The sequence below is a fragment of the Caretta caretta genome, chromosome 9, assembly GCF_965140235.1.
Source record: "Caretta caretta isolate rCarCar2 chromosome 9, rCarCar1.hap1, whole genome shotgun sequence".
Classification (NCBI taxonomy): domain Eukaryota; kingdom Metazoa; phylum Chordata; order Testudines; family Cheloniidae; genus Caretta; species Caretta caretta.
In genome coordinates, this window is record NC_134214.1 from 61048889 (window position 1) to 61062278 (window position 13390).

General features: G+C 57.2%; 1 protein-coding gene across 2 annotated transcripts in view; it reads left to right on the top strand.

Annotated features, from left to right (window-relative positions):
- The window catches only part of OCRL (OCRL inositol polyphosphate-5-phosphatase), a 29285-nt gene extending 17965 nt beyond the window's left edge, over positions 1-11320 (top strand). Inside the window, exons 19-24 of one of the 2 annotated variants that reach the window (XM_075132354.1) lie at positions 1395-1418; positions 6426-6545; positions 6811-6895; positions 8480-8607; positions 9084-9195; positions 9295-11320. In XM_075132354.1, coding sequence (XP_074988455.1) covers positions 1395-1418; positions 6426-6545; positions 6811-6895; positions 8480-8607; positions 9084-9195; positions 9295-9440 — 615 coding nt within the window. In that variant the 3' untranslated portion in view covers positions 9441-11320. The remainder of the gene's footprint in view (positions 1-1394; positions 1419-6425; positions 6546-6810; positions 6896-8479; positions 8608-9083; positions 9196-9294) is intronic. The other variant, XM_075132355.1, reaches the window with a different exon arrangement.
- Positions 11321-13390: the final 2070 nt, after the last annotated feature.

A 13390-nucleotide genomic window follows, 5' to 3' on the forward strand; every position in this document is an offset into this window, starting at 1 on the left:
CTCCTATAAATAAATTGCTCAAATAAATTGGTTAGTCTGTAAGGTGCCACAAGTACTCCTTTTCTTTTTGCAAATACAGACTAACATGGCCGCTACTCTGAAACCTATAGATACAGAGACTGAGCTGTAGGAGGTCATGAGAAGAGATCTGTTATCTCTCCGGTGTTGTTGAGTTTAGATAGTGAAACAAGCCTACTGCATCAAAAGCTTTGCTCAAATTAAGGCCAACTTGACTTGGACTGTGATCCGGAATGGAGATAATCTCTAAAAGGCAACTGGACAGAATGGTTGAAGGAGGGTCTGGAAATTGGATTGGTGTGGAATAGCGAGTGTAGCTGGAGACGTATTTGTGCATGGTTCTCTCCAGTTCTGAATGTGCTTGCAGGGGCCAGGTGATAATGATTTGTTGTGGTTTAAGAACTAGCACCATTTCTGCTGTCAGCTGGAATGCCAGTCCAGGACCCAGAGCAGCCTGTTAGAGGGTTTGCATCCACAGGAGCGGATGGTGTTCAGGCAGCAAAATTGAAAATAATTGTTACTCTACTGACTACAGAAAGGGGACAGGCAAGCAGAAGGCTAGTGCCCTGGTGGGACAGGCAATAAAGTGAGCCATTCTCTCTGTGATGTGGCTGTCGGGTGTCACCAGAGCCTAAGATTATATTGCCTATCTCTGCTCCCAAACACCTAGTGCTGTGGAAGGGGAGCCCACTTTGTCTAGGTTTTGGCAGTTCCTGACCCCAGGCCCCCTTGGGCTTTGCTGCCTTTCCATGGTGGCTGAGGGGTCCCTATGTACACAGGCTGGAAGGTGCGGGAGAACTCTGCTATTTGAAAGAGGAGGCGTTATCATGTAGTACTGTTAGGTTGAGGCTGACTCGCTCTGGGCCTTTGGAGCATGTGTTTTCCTGCCCCTGACTGCATAACGTTCCTGATGGTCATCTTTAACTCACCCGCTGCCACGCACACACAAATAGTCACAGGAGAAACTGGGCAGGTCAGATTGTACAGGGACACTTGATGCTGATTGTGAAGACTCGGGGAGTGGACAGAGAAATCTTCCAGGTAGGCGCCTGTTTCCACCTCTGGCCATGGGAGTCTGCTGAGTGCTGAACAATGCTACAAGGTCACTGGGGGTGCTCACTGGAATCCTAACAGGCCTTTACATCATGTGAGCAGCATTCCTGCTAACTGGGATCTAAATCTCCTGCTGCAGCTTTAACAGCAGTGGTGTCAGCAAAACATCTGAGAAGTAGCTGCCAGTCAGTGCTGGTGTGGTCTCAGGCTGCAGAGTCTGTTTCTTTTCTGCTTAATCCTAAATCAGGTTCTTTCTGTTAATCATGCTCTCCTCCTCTCTCTCTCTCTGTCTCTCTCTCTCACACATCCTGCTCTCCTCTCAGGGAGAAGACAGCTTCCTAGAGAAGGTAATGCAAGCCAATGCTGAGGGGGCTTTCTAAGTGGTTTTTCCCCTTGTTTTTTCCTCCCCCCCCCCCCCCCCCCGACGTTCTTGTTAAACCCTGGATTTGTGCTGGAAATGGCCCACCTTGATTATCGTACACATTGTAAGGAGAGTGGTCACTTTAGATAAGCTATTACCAGCAGGAGAGTGGGGTGGGGAGAGGTATTTTTTCATGCTTTGTGTGTATAAAAAGATCTTCTACGCTTTCCACAGTATGCATCTGATGAAGTGAGCTATAGCTCACGAAAGCTCATGCTCAAATAAATTGGTTAGTCTCTAAGGTGCCACAATTACTCCTTTTCTTTTTGCGAATACAGACTAACACGGCTGTTACTCTGAAACCAGTGGTTTTTGTTTGAACTCACTGTAAAAAATGAGAACTTAGACTTTTTTCCCATTTTCCTGGTGAGCGCAGGGGGAGACTGCTGCAGAGGGAGTGTTGGTGCCAGAAGGCACTGCTGTGGGCCTAGAACAGACAGGTACACTCTACAGTACTGAATTAGCCCCTGTGTGCCTCATAGTGACTCTAGTTAAGGTGGAGATGGGACCTTTCAGGTGTGTGTAATTTCCTTAGAACATTTTCTATTGGGTAAGAAATTCTCCTGACGGATCCCAGTGCCCAAGGTGAATCTGTCTGCAAAATCTGACTTTGCTTTACCCCCCATGAGTGAGTTGAATCAATGCATGAGAAATGGGTTTCAGAATTGAGGAAGGCTTTCTGAAGGTTATGTTTTTGCTGGGGGAGAGGTCTCTGTTAGCTGCAAAAAGAGTTTGGAGGGATGGCTTCCATCTCTGCATGTCTGTGTGGAGGCCTGGGGCTGGGGAGGGCCTTGCCATAGCTTGAGGAAAGCCCTTAGGCATGCTTTCTGCCTGATACTTGCCACAGCGGCGGAATGAAGCAGTCTGGTAATTCTCGCAACTGCCACTAGCTGAGCAGAGGCAGCAAAGCCAGGGCAGTGCTAGGAACCGTCGTTCTGCATGTGCTGATTGTACTGCAGAGTCAGGGACTCAAATCCCACCGCTGCCTGGGGGAGAGGAGGCAAGGAGCCACTGTCCTTCCCTCTCCCCCATTCTTCCAACTCATCCTCAGAGGATTGCCCCAGTCTCTTGTTTCCTCCTGCAGCTGCTCAGAGGCTTACTAACGTGCGAAGTTGTGCTGCTGCCCTAGGCTCTGCTCACAGAGCAGAGCGAACCAGGAGAGGAGGTGGGGCGTCAGGGAGTGATCTTGTGGGACAAGAAAGCCTCTGCCTCTCATCCAGCAGGGAGGAGGGGAACAGCAGGGCGACCTGTCTCCCAGGGTTGCTGTCTTTGGAGCAGCTGGCTAATGGGGTGAAGAAGGAGGAAAGGAGAAACTCCTTCCTCCCTGCCAGCACAAGAGGAGAGGGCGCTCCAAATTAGTCAGACATCTACAAGCCAAAGTGAAGAGCGCCCTGGTAGGAATCCAGTGCAGCCTGTCACCATTCCCAGCAGCTAGGGGTGGACTGTGCCAGCTTTTTCAACGCTTTAATGTGGCTGTGTAGTTGTGGCACCAGCACTATAAAAAAAAATCACCTCCACGAGGGGAATAGCTCCCAGCGCTGGGGCACTGTCTACACTGGCACTTTACAGCGCTGAAACTTGCAGCGCTCGGTGGGTGTTTTTTCACCCCCTTGAGTGAGAAAGTTGCAGCACTGTGAAGTGCTAGTGTAGACAAGCCCTTAGAAATCCTCACCCCTCAGATTTCAAGCAGCAAAGAAAGGAATAATCAGTTCTCCTTAACAGGACTTTTTATTCCCTTCCCCCAGCGTTCAAGCTGGGATGGGATGAGGGCTTGGGCATGTCCCCTCCTCAGAGCTGTGGGGGAAACAATCAACAAAGTCCTTATTCCACAATGGCCCGTTTGGACACAGTAGTGCTTCGTGATGGGCAGGGGATAACACCTCTTGTGGTGAATGAAAAGGAGGACTTGTGGCACCTTAGAGACTAACCAATTTATTTGAGCATAAGCTTTCGTGAGCTACAGCTCACTTCATCGGATGCATTCTGTAGCTCACGAAAGCTTATGCTCAAATAAATTGGTTAGTCTCTAAGGTGCCACAAGTCCTCCTTTTCTTTTTGCGAATACAGACTAACACGGCTGCTACTCTGATTCTTGTAACAGTACTATCTGTTTTAACTGTACTAACCCACAGGTGAGCCAGAGTCCAGCTATGCATTTTTCAGTGTTCAGTCTTGGCATGAGGTGGCACCTGCCAGTGTTATGCAGCTGTCATGTCCATGTAATCCCTTAGCCCTGGCCTACAATAGGAAATTAGGTTGTTATAACTGTCGCTCAGGGGTGTGAAAAATCAAACACCCCCCCACCCCCCCCCCCACGCAACACAGTTAAACTGCCCTAACTCCTGGTGTAGACAGCACTAGTTGATGGGAGAATCCTGTCAGGGAGGTGGAGTTCCGATGCCAACAGGAGAACCCCTCCTGTCAGTGTTGGTACACGGAAGCGCTACAGTGACGCAGCTGCTTGTTAAGTGTAGACGAGCCCTGAGATGGGCTAAACAGCCTGTGGTGTAGATTCAGCCCTGGGATAAGGATTTCAAGCTCTGGCCTTTGCTTTGCAGGATAAAAGTTGTAGTTGGAGTATGCTCACTGCTGTCAACGTGCTGCTCCAGATCTGTGGCCCTGTATGTTTAGAGCCGTGAGAGAGAGAGAGCCTTCACCTGCACGTGATTTCTAGCACTGTAAAGCTAATAGGTCCCGCTCCTTCAGACAGCCTCTGTGAAAGTGCGTCCTGTGATTGAGGGGAATCCCTAAGGCTGCACATGGGAAACCCTACCCAGCAGGTCTGGAAAAGGGCAGTTGCCAAGCAAGTCCACTTGGCAGTTGGGTCGCCACGCATGTGTGTGTATAGGACAGGGTTCGCTCTGGGTGGCAGGTGCATTCCCAATAGCGGTACCTGCGGGTCAGCGCTGCATGCAGCTAGTGGCACTCCTCCAGGGTGATGTAAAACTGGGAACACACACTGCGGGTGAAGCCCTGTCCCTTGGGAAGAGAATGGAGAGTCCAAAGCTATGTAGTGTCTCAGCTGCTTCACATGGGTAGCCAGGAGAATGAGGCAAAGGGAGGTGTGGGCACTCTGTACGGAGTGGAGCCTGAATATAGCTATTCACCACCAGCAGGGTGGGCATTGGGGGGACCGAATGGGGGCAGTTCAGCAGGCTTGAGAACATGCATGTCAGAGTGCTACGGGCATTAGTGAATGACTGTGCTAAACCCGCAGTCATGGGCAGCTAGCTGGGCAGGAAGGAAACAGCCGTGGGATTGAACCTGGACAAATGAAAGCCAGTACGTCTGAGGGGAGGGGAGAGAACATGTGATCCAAACCAGGGATTCAACTATAGAGCAAAACGTGCCTGTAGTATGACAGCGCGTTAGGGCTGCTAGCAACTAGCCAGTTCTGTAGCAGCCAGTGGGACCTTGGGGCTGAATGTGCAGAAGCACCACGTAACAGGCCAGATGAAGTCTCACTACGCAGTGCTTGAGCCGCCAGACAGCAGGGAGCTGGACGTTCGGGATGTCCGCCTGTTAGAATGAAGAGTAGAGCAGCAGGGGCTGGATTAAAAGGAGACATTCACTGGGACTTGCAGCTGTGGTGTAGGAGCTGGAGCCATCTCCCAATCCTGGGTGGGGGTAAACACCCTAGTGTGGCCCGAGGGGGTGTAACTAAGGGAATGGCATTGCCCAAAGGATCAATGAGCAGGTTCTCTTCTGCTGAGATATGTTAGCCTGGCAGAGGCTTGGAGATGCACAGGTGCAATTTGCCGGTTTCCTTTCTAAGGATGGCTGATTTGAGCGCGTGAGCAGCTCCTAGGACAGCAGGTGACTAGCTCTCCGCAGAAGCAGGCTGGATGTAGGAGGAGGAGAATAGTGGTCTCCCAGCATGTGTCCAGCCCAGAGTGCTGTGGGTCTCCATGCCTGAAGGCGGAGCTGGGCAGGAAGTTAGTTTTGGCTCTTGTCTTTGGTGGGGGTAGGGAGAAGAAGTTGAGGGTTCTTTTGGGGGGGATAGAAAAGTGCCCCCAAAAGAAGGGGGTGTTTGTGGGTGTTTCCCCTTCTCCAGGTGCAGCGGGGAATCTAGGCCATTGTCGCATCTTCTGGCATCTCCTGGCATGCTGAGTGTCAGCCGGCTTGTCAGGCTTGCTCAGAGGCTGGGGACAGCATTTGGCACTAGCTGGTTTGGATGAGCGCTCTAGAGCCAAAGGTCAGCATACCGCACAGGAGCTGGCTAAAGCTCCCTCATCCTGAGCCAGGCTGTTCTGCCCTGCAGCCGCTGGAGCAGCCTCACGGTAGTGCTTTGACATGCACTGCCTGCCCTGGGGCAGGGCAGCAGCTGGCCCCCCCAGAGGGGGATCCTCAGCATGGATACCTGCCAGAGCAGCAGAGACCTGTGCCTGTCATAGCTGGGGTTTGTGGGCTCTGGCCTGGCTGGAAATACTGCATTGAAACCTTTTGCATTCTGTTGGAGACAGGTGGCCTGGAAGGGGGGTGGGTTTGTATTGGCCTCTCTAAAAGGTTATTTTCCTGCCTAGCACATGAGCTTTTTGCATTCCCACCCTTGCTAGTTGTGGGTCAGGTGATCCACGCAAGCCAGCCTGGTCTGAAGGGGGCTAAGAGGGTGGGTGTGGAGGAGGGTTAGGGTCTAGGGGAAGCTGCATGGTGCAGATCTCAGGTGAGGGGGAGGCTGTGCTGTACGGGGTCCTAACAGGGTTGTCACCCGAGTGGGCGGGGGGAAGAGCAGAGCCTGTTGGAGTGGTAGAATTTATCTAAAGGACTCTGAGGCCCTGGTCTAGCGGGGCTGGGGGCTGGGAAGGCAGGTGGGAGCTGGCTGGCCTGGGTGAGTGCCAGTAGGGCGCATGCTCTCCCAGGTTCTGGTGGTGTTGGTGTCTGTGCTGTAGAGGGATTGGGGCTCCCTGACCCTGGGTCTGCTCTTTCCCACCAGGAGAAATCACTTTTGCAGATGGGCCCCTTGGACAGCGAGGATGCCAGCGAGAGACCCCTGAAGGTGCCCAAGGAGATCTGGCTGCTGGTGGACCACCTGTTCAAGTGCGCTTGCCATCAGGTGAACAGAAAGGGCATGTGCCTGCACAGAGAGCTCCCCACTGTTGGTGACCAGGGAAGACACCCCGGCTCAGTGAGTCGGTAGTACTCAGACCACGACTCAGGCTGGGTGTTTGCAAGGCCGAGGCTGGCTCCCCAAGGGCTTGGCCATCGCACCTGTGCTCAGCCTCAGCCCAGGCTGTCCCGGGGCCCGTGCAGCCTCCCTCGGCTGCACTCTCTGCACTGCGGCTCTCGGGAGGGTGCCCTGACTGTGCTGTCGTTGGCAGGAGGACCTGTTCCAGACGCCTGGCATGCAAGAGGAGCTGCAGCAGATCATCGACTGCCTGGACACCAGTATCCCCGAGACAATCCGTATCCTTCCCAGTGCTGAGGGTGGAGCCCAGCTCCCTGCCCTTCCCATGGAGATCCTGCTCTTGCCTTCCCTGGGGCAGGCTCCCTGTGAGGGGAGCTGCCTCCATCTCACCCCTCTCCAGGGAGCCACTCGAAAACACCAAAGCACCACAGGGCCCTGGGTCAGAAGAAGGGGACCAGGTACAGGAGGTGCTGAGCGATGCCTTCAGGGAGCTCTGGGAGGAGCCTGATGAGAGAGCAGAGATGCAGGTGTGGGCGTGAGGGTGAGGGTGGAGGAGGCAGGGTGGGGGTTGGCCGGAGCCCTTTGCAGCAACATTTTGGATTGGAGGGTGTGGGGTGGGCTCCGGCATGGAGTAGGGCTGCAGCAGGGATCTGGGGAGACGTTAAAGCCCACGCTGAGGGCGCATGCTGGGAGTGGGAAGTGAGGAGGATAGCGGGGCTGTTAACAGCGAGGGAGATGAAGGGGTCAGAGGGGGACGAGCTCAGTTTCGGAAATGTTCTGTTTGTGATGAGACATCCAGGAGGTGTGCATGGCAGGGGGTGCTGAAGGGAGGGTGGGGGTGTGCACGGGGGGGGGGTGTGTGCGCGCGTGCATGAGGGAGTGCCGAGCGGAGGGGTCAGAGGGGGCAAGGGTGGGTATGGCAGGGGCTGTGTGGTTGGAGTACATGACAGGAGTGTTGAGGTGTGCACGGCAGAGGGCGCTGGAGGGAGAGTGAGGGGTGCACATGCACATGGAAGGTGCAAGGCGGAGGTGTCAGAAGGGGCGGGGGTGTGTACGGCAAGGGATGTGAGTGGGGTGCCGGAGGGGCTGGGGATGCATACAGCAGGGTGTCGGGGGGTACATGGCAGGGGTGCTGGAAGGGGCTGGGATGTGTACAGCAGGGGGTGGGGGGTGTGCACAGCAGGGGTGTTGGAAGGGGGTGCGTATGGCAGCGGATGTGAGGGGGGAGCCGGAGGGGCTGGGGGTGCGTATGCAGGGTGTTGAGGGGGTACTGGAGGGGTTGGGGATGCGTACTGCAGGGAGTGTGGGGGGTGCCGGAGGGGGTGGGCAGTGCATGAGAATTGAAGGGATGCACGGTGGGGGTGTACGAGTGGGTAGGGGTGTTCATGGGGCATGTTTTCAAGGGCCTCAGAGAGGGATGGGGGGTGCACAGCGGGGGTCTCGGAGGGGGCAGGGGTGCGTGTGGCAGGGGGTGGGGGGTGTTGGAGGGGGCAGAGGTGCATATGTCAAGGGGTGCGGCAGGGTTCACAGCGGGGGTCTCAGAGGGGACGGGGTTCACAGCGGGGGTGTTGGAGGGGGCAGGGGTGCGTATGGCAGGGGGTGTGGGGGCGTGCACAGCGGGGGTGTCGGAGGGGGACGGGGGGTGCACAGTGGGCTGTGCTGGGCCCTGGCTGTTTGGATAGAAGGGGGTAGAGGGAAGCACCGTTGAGGAGGCTGCCTGAGGAAAGGGGGAGCCCAAAGCCAGAGAAGGGTTGGGGCGGAGGCTGAAGGAGGGGTGGCGGAGAGACACCAGTCGTGGGGGCGGCTGGGCACTGCGCAGGGCCATGCTGGAGAAGATTGCTCCTTGACTGGGTGTGGCGCAGCGGGCAGCAACCACTCGGTGGCTGAGGCACTCCTCATCTTCCTGGAGGCTCTGCCGGAGCCGGTCATTTGTTACGAGCTGTATCAGCGATGCCTGGACTGTTCCCACGACAGCCGGCTGTGTCGACAGGTGTGCGCCTCCCTCCCCTGTCACAGGGCCACTGGGGCTCCCCCCTGCTGCGGTTAGCAGCATGGCCTTTGGGGCTGGAGCAGGCTATGCCACTGCCCCCTCACCCGCCCAGGCCTTTGGCCCAAGGCCCTCTCCTGGGGTGTGCGGCCGGTGTTCTATGGCGGCACGTGCCTGCTGTGGGGGCTGGGGAAGCTGGCTCGGGAGGTTTGGGTCCAGCGGCTGCAGGCACATACGTCTCCTCTGACGTGCGCCTGAGGCAGGGGCTGAGCTTGGAGGGCTCCTCCTCACAGGAGTCCTGCTGCTGAGGAAAGACAGTGAGGCCTGGCAGGTGGTGCTGGGCATCCGGGAGCTGTGCTGGTCCAGGGGGACACACGCAGCCTGATCTGGACCGGCAGGAGGGGCCGTAGCAGACTGTGCGGGCGTGGAGGGAGGAGGAACGCGTGCTGCTGGGGAAGCTTACCTTTCCCCCCTTGCAGGTGATTTCTCACCTGCCCCGGTGTCACCACAACGTCTTCCACTACCTGATGGCGTTCCTGCGGGAGCTCCTGAAATACTCGGAGGACAACAATGTCAGTGCCAATATGATCGGTAAGAGCCCAGCCTGCCCCCACGCCTGCTGCCATCCATGCAGTGTCCACACAAGCCCTTGCCTGCACGTCTAATGCAGGATTTTGCCTCTCTTTGCAGCCACCCTGTTCACCAGCCTCCTCCTGCGGCCTCCACCCAACCTGATGTTGAAACAGAGTCCACAAGACCGCCAGCGAGCCATCAGCTTCCTCCTGGGCTTCCTGCTCGGCGGGGACCAGGAGTCACCTCCCTGCCCACGGTGTTGATGCGTGGGACCCACTGCCGGTGGTTTAGTGAGGGCCAGGCCCACCCCATAGCCCTTGAGGGGATATGGGAGAAGTCTCTAAGCTATGCTACGGGTCGTGTTTATCATCAGAAAGGAAGTGGCCTCCCACCCTTCCCCCTGCTGTACCTACACTGCAGAGGACTTGTACGCTCATCACACTGCCACCCAAGCCAGAGCCCTCCAAGGGACGGGGCTGTGCTGGTTCATCCCGCAGCATCCCTTCCCTGGCAGTAGACTTATGTATGGGAAGGGCAGACCAGGAGCTCCCCGAGGGCCTGGAGGTTGGCCACAGTGTCCCCTGGCTGGACTCTACTGCTCTGTGTGTATATGTATGTGCACACACTGACAACTGTGTGTCTTGCCAGCTGCGCAAAGGGGTTTCCCCGAGTGTGCATCCCTCGTCTTGGGCCCTGTGTGTGCCAGCAGCAGCACTGAAAGGGTTAATCAGTCCTTTGGCCTCTCCAGTCCCTTCAGGGCTGCCTGGCCTTTCCTCTCTGCTCTGTGGTTTGTGTGATGCGACCCCTGCCCCTGCATTGCTCACTCCGACCCTCCCCCAAGCAGGGCAGCCTTACTGTGGCTTGTTGGCACCCAGCCCAGTGCTGGGGCAGTGAGCATGGGGACCCTGGCCCAACTTCCTTCTGGGGTGCCAGTGGGAATTATGGGGTGAAGGTGCAGCCTCGCTGGTGAAGGCTGCAGGGAATGGGGGGAGGCATCTGCATAGTCGGGTTGTCCGGGGCAGTTTAGTCTCCCGTGGGAACTGGGGGAGGGCTGAGCCTCCTGGGGGTGTGCTGGGGTAGCTCAGTGGGACTGTGGGCATTTGGCAGGGCTGTCGATTCTCTGGCAGGTCAGAACGCTGCAGCCAGTGGCTGCGCACCCTGCAGTCTCCTCAACGCCCGTGGTGCCCTCCAGCCCTCTGCTGTCAGCCACTGAGGAGGGGATCCCCCTTCCTGTGTGTGGCGCTGGCTGTGCCCCAGCCCTGTGCTTTCTGCTACAGTTGAGCCTGGCACCTCGCTCCTGCCTGTGCATGCTGGGCCCACTGCTGTCTGTGCAGAGCCCTTGCCCTGCTCTCCAAGGGACGGAAGATCCCAGGCTCTTTGGCACTTGTTCCCCTTTTTGTGCTGGTGCTCACCTAAAGCTGAGCCCTAGGAGGGGAGGGGGTACGTGCCATGTGCCCTGCCGGGTGCCGGTGGAAGAGACTAGTTGCAGGCCTACATCATTCTACACTGCTCTGTTCCCTGGTGTTCACCCCTCTGCTGCTCCGTTTCCCCCGTGGCGGGGAGGAAGGGCTGAAATGCCGGGGGGTTGGTGTTGCTCCCAGTACCAGTGCTGGTGGGGTTCTCCCAGCTGTGTGCTTCCTGTCTGTGTCTGAGGCTGAGGGGGGTGGGGGCTGCATGGGGGAGAGGGTTCCCAGAACACTAAGACGTGCCAGCTTTGGCCACAGGCCCAGCCTGGGCAGCTCCAGCACCAGGAGCCGAGATGTGGGCCAGAGCCACAGCAGAAAGGAACCTCCGGGTCCAGGCAGCTAGTAGTTTGGGGGGAGGGAGTGGGTCCTGGTCAGCAGTAGGCCCTGGGGGTTCAGTGGCTCTGGTAAGTGTCTGGAGGAAGATTCCCCTCCCTCCCCACACACACACACACACACTATGCCAGGAGAGGGGAAGGCCCATGTTCCCCCCACCAAGGAGGGCTCTGCACTCAGGCTGGCCTGTGGGGCTCTCCCCTCCATTTCCTGTGCTGCTCTGTGCGTTGTCCTGTTGCTCGGAGCTGTCCGGGGATCCTGTACCTTGGGCTGTTTCTTTTTTATTACATAATTTATTAGAAAACTGTTTCTTCCAAATAAACCTCTGTTGTGCAATGAGTAAAGTGGTGTCACGAGCCCCCAGACCTGCCTTTCCCTGTGCTGCCCAGTGGGGCAGTAGGTGCTTTGGGCTCTCCTAGGGCAGCAGCTCGGAGCTGCACATTGTTCCTAGGCATACATGGCATGCACGGTGCAAGGGGCTTATGCTCACCACTGCTGCCAATGGCACCTGCTTGCGGAACCTACAGCCTGGCCCAGCCTGGGAGCTGTGCCCATGCTAAGGCCTGGGCCTCGCCATCCAGCTGGTATCCTAGACAGTGGAGGAGGCTGAAGGTAGGTGATCCAAACTGGAGCACTCCCCAGGGCAGGCTGTGGAGTTGGCACCTCCAGGCAGGGCTTCAGGGCTGGCTCCGCCACTGTCAGCAGCAGCTGTGCTTTCTGAGATAGGAAACCTTCCAGGTGTTGGGGGAGAATGGCTGACGGGCAGCCCAGTTGGGGGTTCTCAGCAAGCATGGTGCTGTGGCTGACTTGGGCACTTAGCGGAGCTGGCCTTGCAGCATGCTCCAGCCTCTAGCGTGCTCCTGCTCCAGGCCACTCTACTGAGAAAGGGATCCCCAAAGTCTGCTCCTGAGCCTGTCCCTGCCCCAAAGAAGGGGGCTGGAATCCAGCTGCATGGCAGGAGCTCCCATGTGCCATCAGCTTCCCAGCACCTTGCTCCCTTCTCTCCCAGGACTATGTTCTCATGAAACTGCCCTGCTCCCCAGCAGCAAGGAGGGCAAAGTGCAGGTGCTATAGGTGTGGGGTGGGGAGTCTCCACACAGCAGCTGGAGGCAGGAGTCCTGGCACTGTGTGCCCGTCCTCACCAAGGCAAAAGTGCCTGAGTAGAGGAAATAACTACCTTAGCCTCCTCTCCCACTCTCTGTAGCTCAGACAGATAGGGGGCTTTGGCGGTGCACAGACCATCCTGCAAAGGCGAGGCCAGATGCCTCCTACAGGGACCACTGAGTGGTCTGGGCACTTGCTAGCTAGCATCCCATGTTGGCTGGGATGTGACCCACACCCACCCATAGCTCCCTACGGGGACCAGATGAGTTTCATCTACACATCTGCTCTGTATCTGGGTATGGCCTGTGGCAAATGGTCTCAGCCCTCTGCTATGGCTGGGGCACTTGGCACTGCCTCATGGTCCCTGCCATCTCTTCCCATTGCCAACCCCTTTCAGCCATGCAGGGAACTTAGCAGAGATGCCATGTTGGGCTGACCTGCACTGAGCCAGCAGCCTCTGCACCAGGGCTCCCCAGGCTGTGTGCAGCTGAGCCCGCACTCCCCAGTTTGGGGTCTTTACACAACAGCAGTAAACGACTCCCAGCCATGCCCAGCCCACTGCTAATGGGTGCTTCGGTCACGAACGTCACCACCACAGGGCTCCCACTACTGAAAGGGATCCTGTCCTCTCCCTACATGCTGGGGAAAGTTTCCCTGTGGCCCTGCAGCAGACGGGCCCTGAGAGGAGCTGGCTCAGGGCCTTTCAAATCCACAGAGAGAATGCAGCCTCAAAGCCCTGGAGCAGAGCTTCCCCGCCTCCCCCGCACAGCATCACAGCTTCCCAGGTGGGCCAGTTCCTTTTCCTTCTGTGGGCTCACCACCTCTGCACCCCCAGTGCAGCCCTGCTGCAGGGGACAGGGCATGAGGCTAGCAGTAGGGACAGAGGAGCAGGTGGCCCCAAGGGCTCATGCACCCCCCACATTGGAAACCCCTGCCCTAGAGACCCACTGCCTTAAACCCAGCCCCAAGGGCCATAAATGCTTCAGGCTGTTGAGGGACCCTAGGGCTGGGGAGGCTCCAGGGGCTGGGGCTGGATCAGGCTGTCCCAGCTTCCTCCCAAGGGTTTGCCTTGTGGAGCCCTACTAGCCAGATCCTGCATCCAGGTAACTCCCGCTGCACACAGTGGGAATTGATCAGCGGCAGCAGCTGCTTAGCTGGGCTCAGCCATGACGCAGGAGGCTCTCATGGCACCTGTGTACGCTCTGCAGGGGTGGCTTCTTGGGGCTTGCAATGGGGAGGGGCACTGGTGATCCAGGGATGTCTTGATGCCCGCTGGCAGAGGGCACAGGGGTGCATTAGGGTCACAAGGA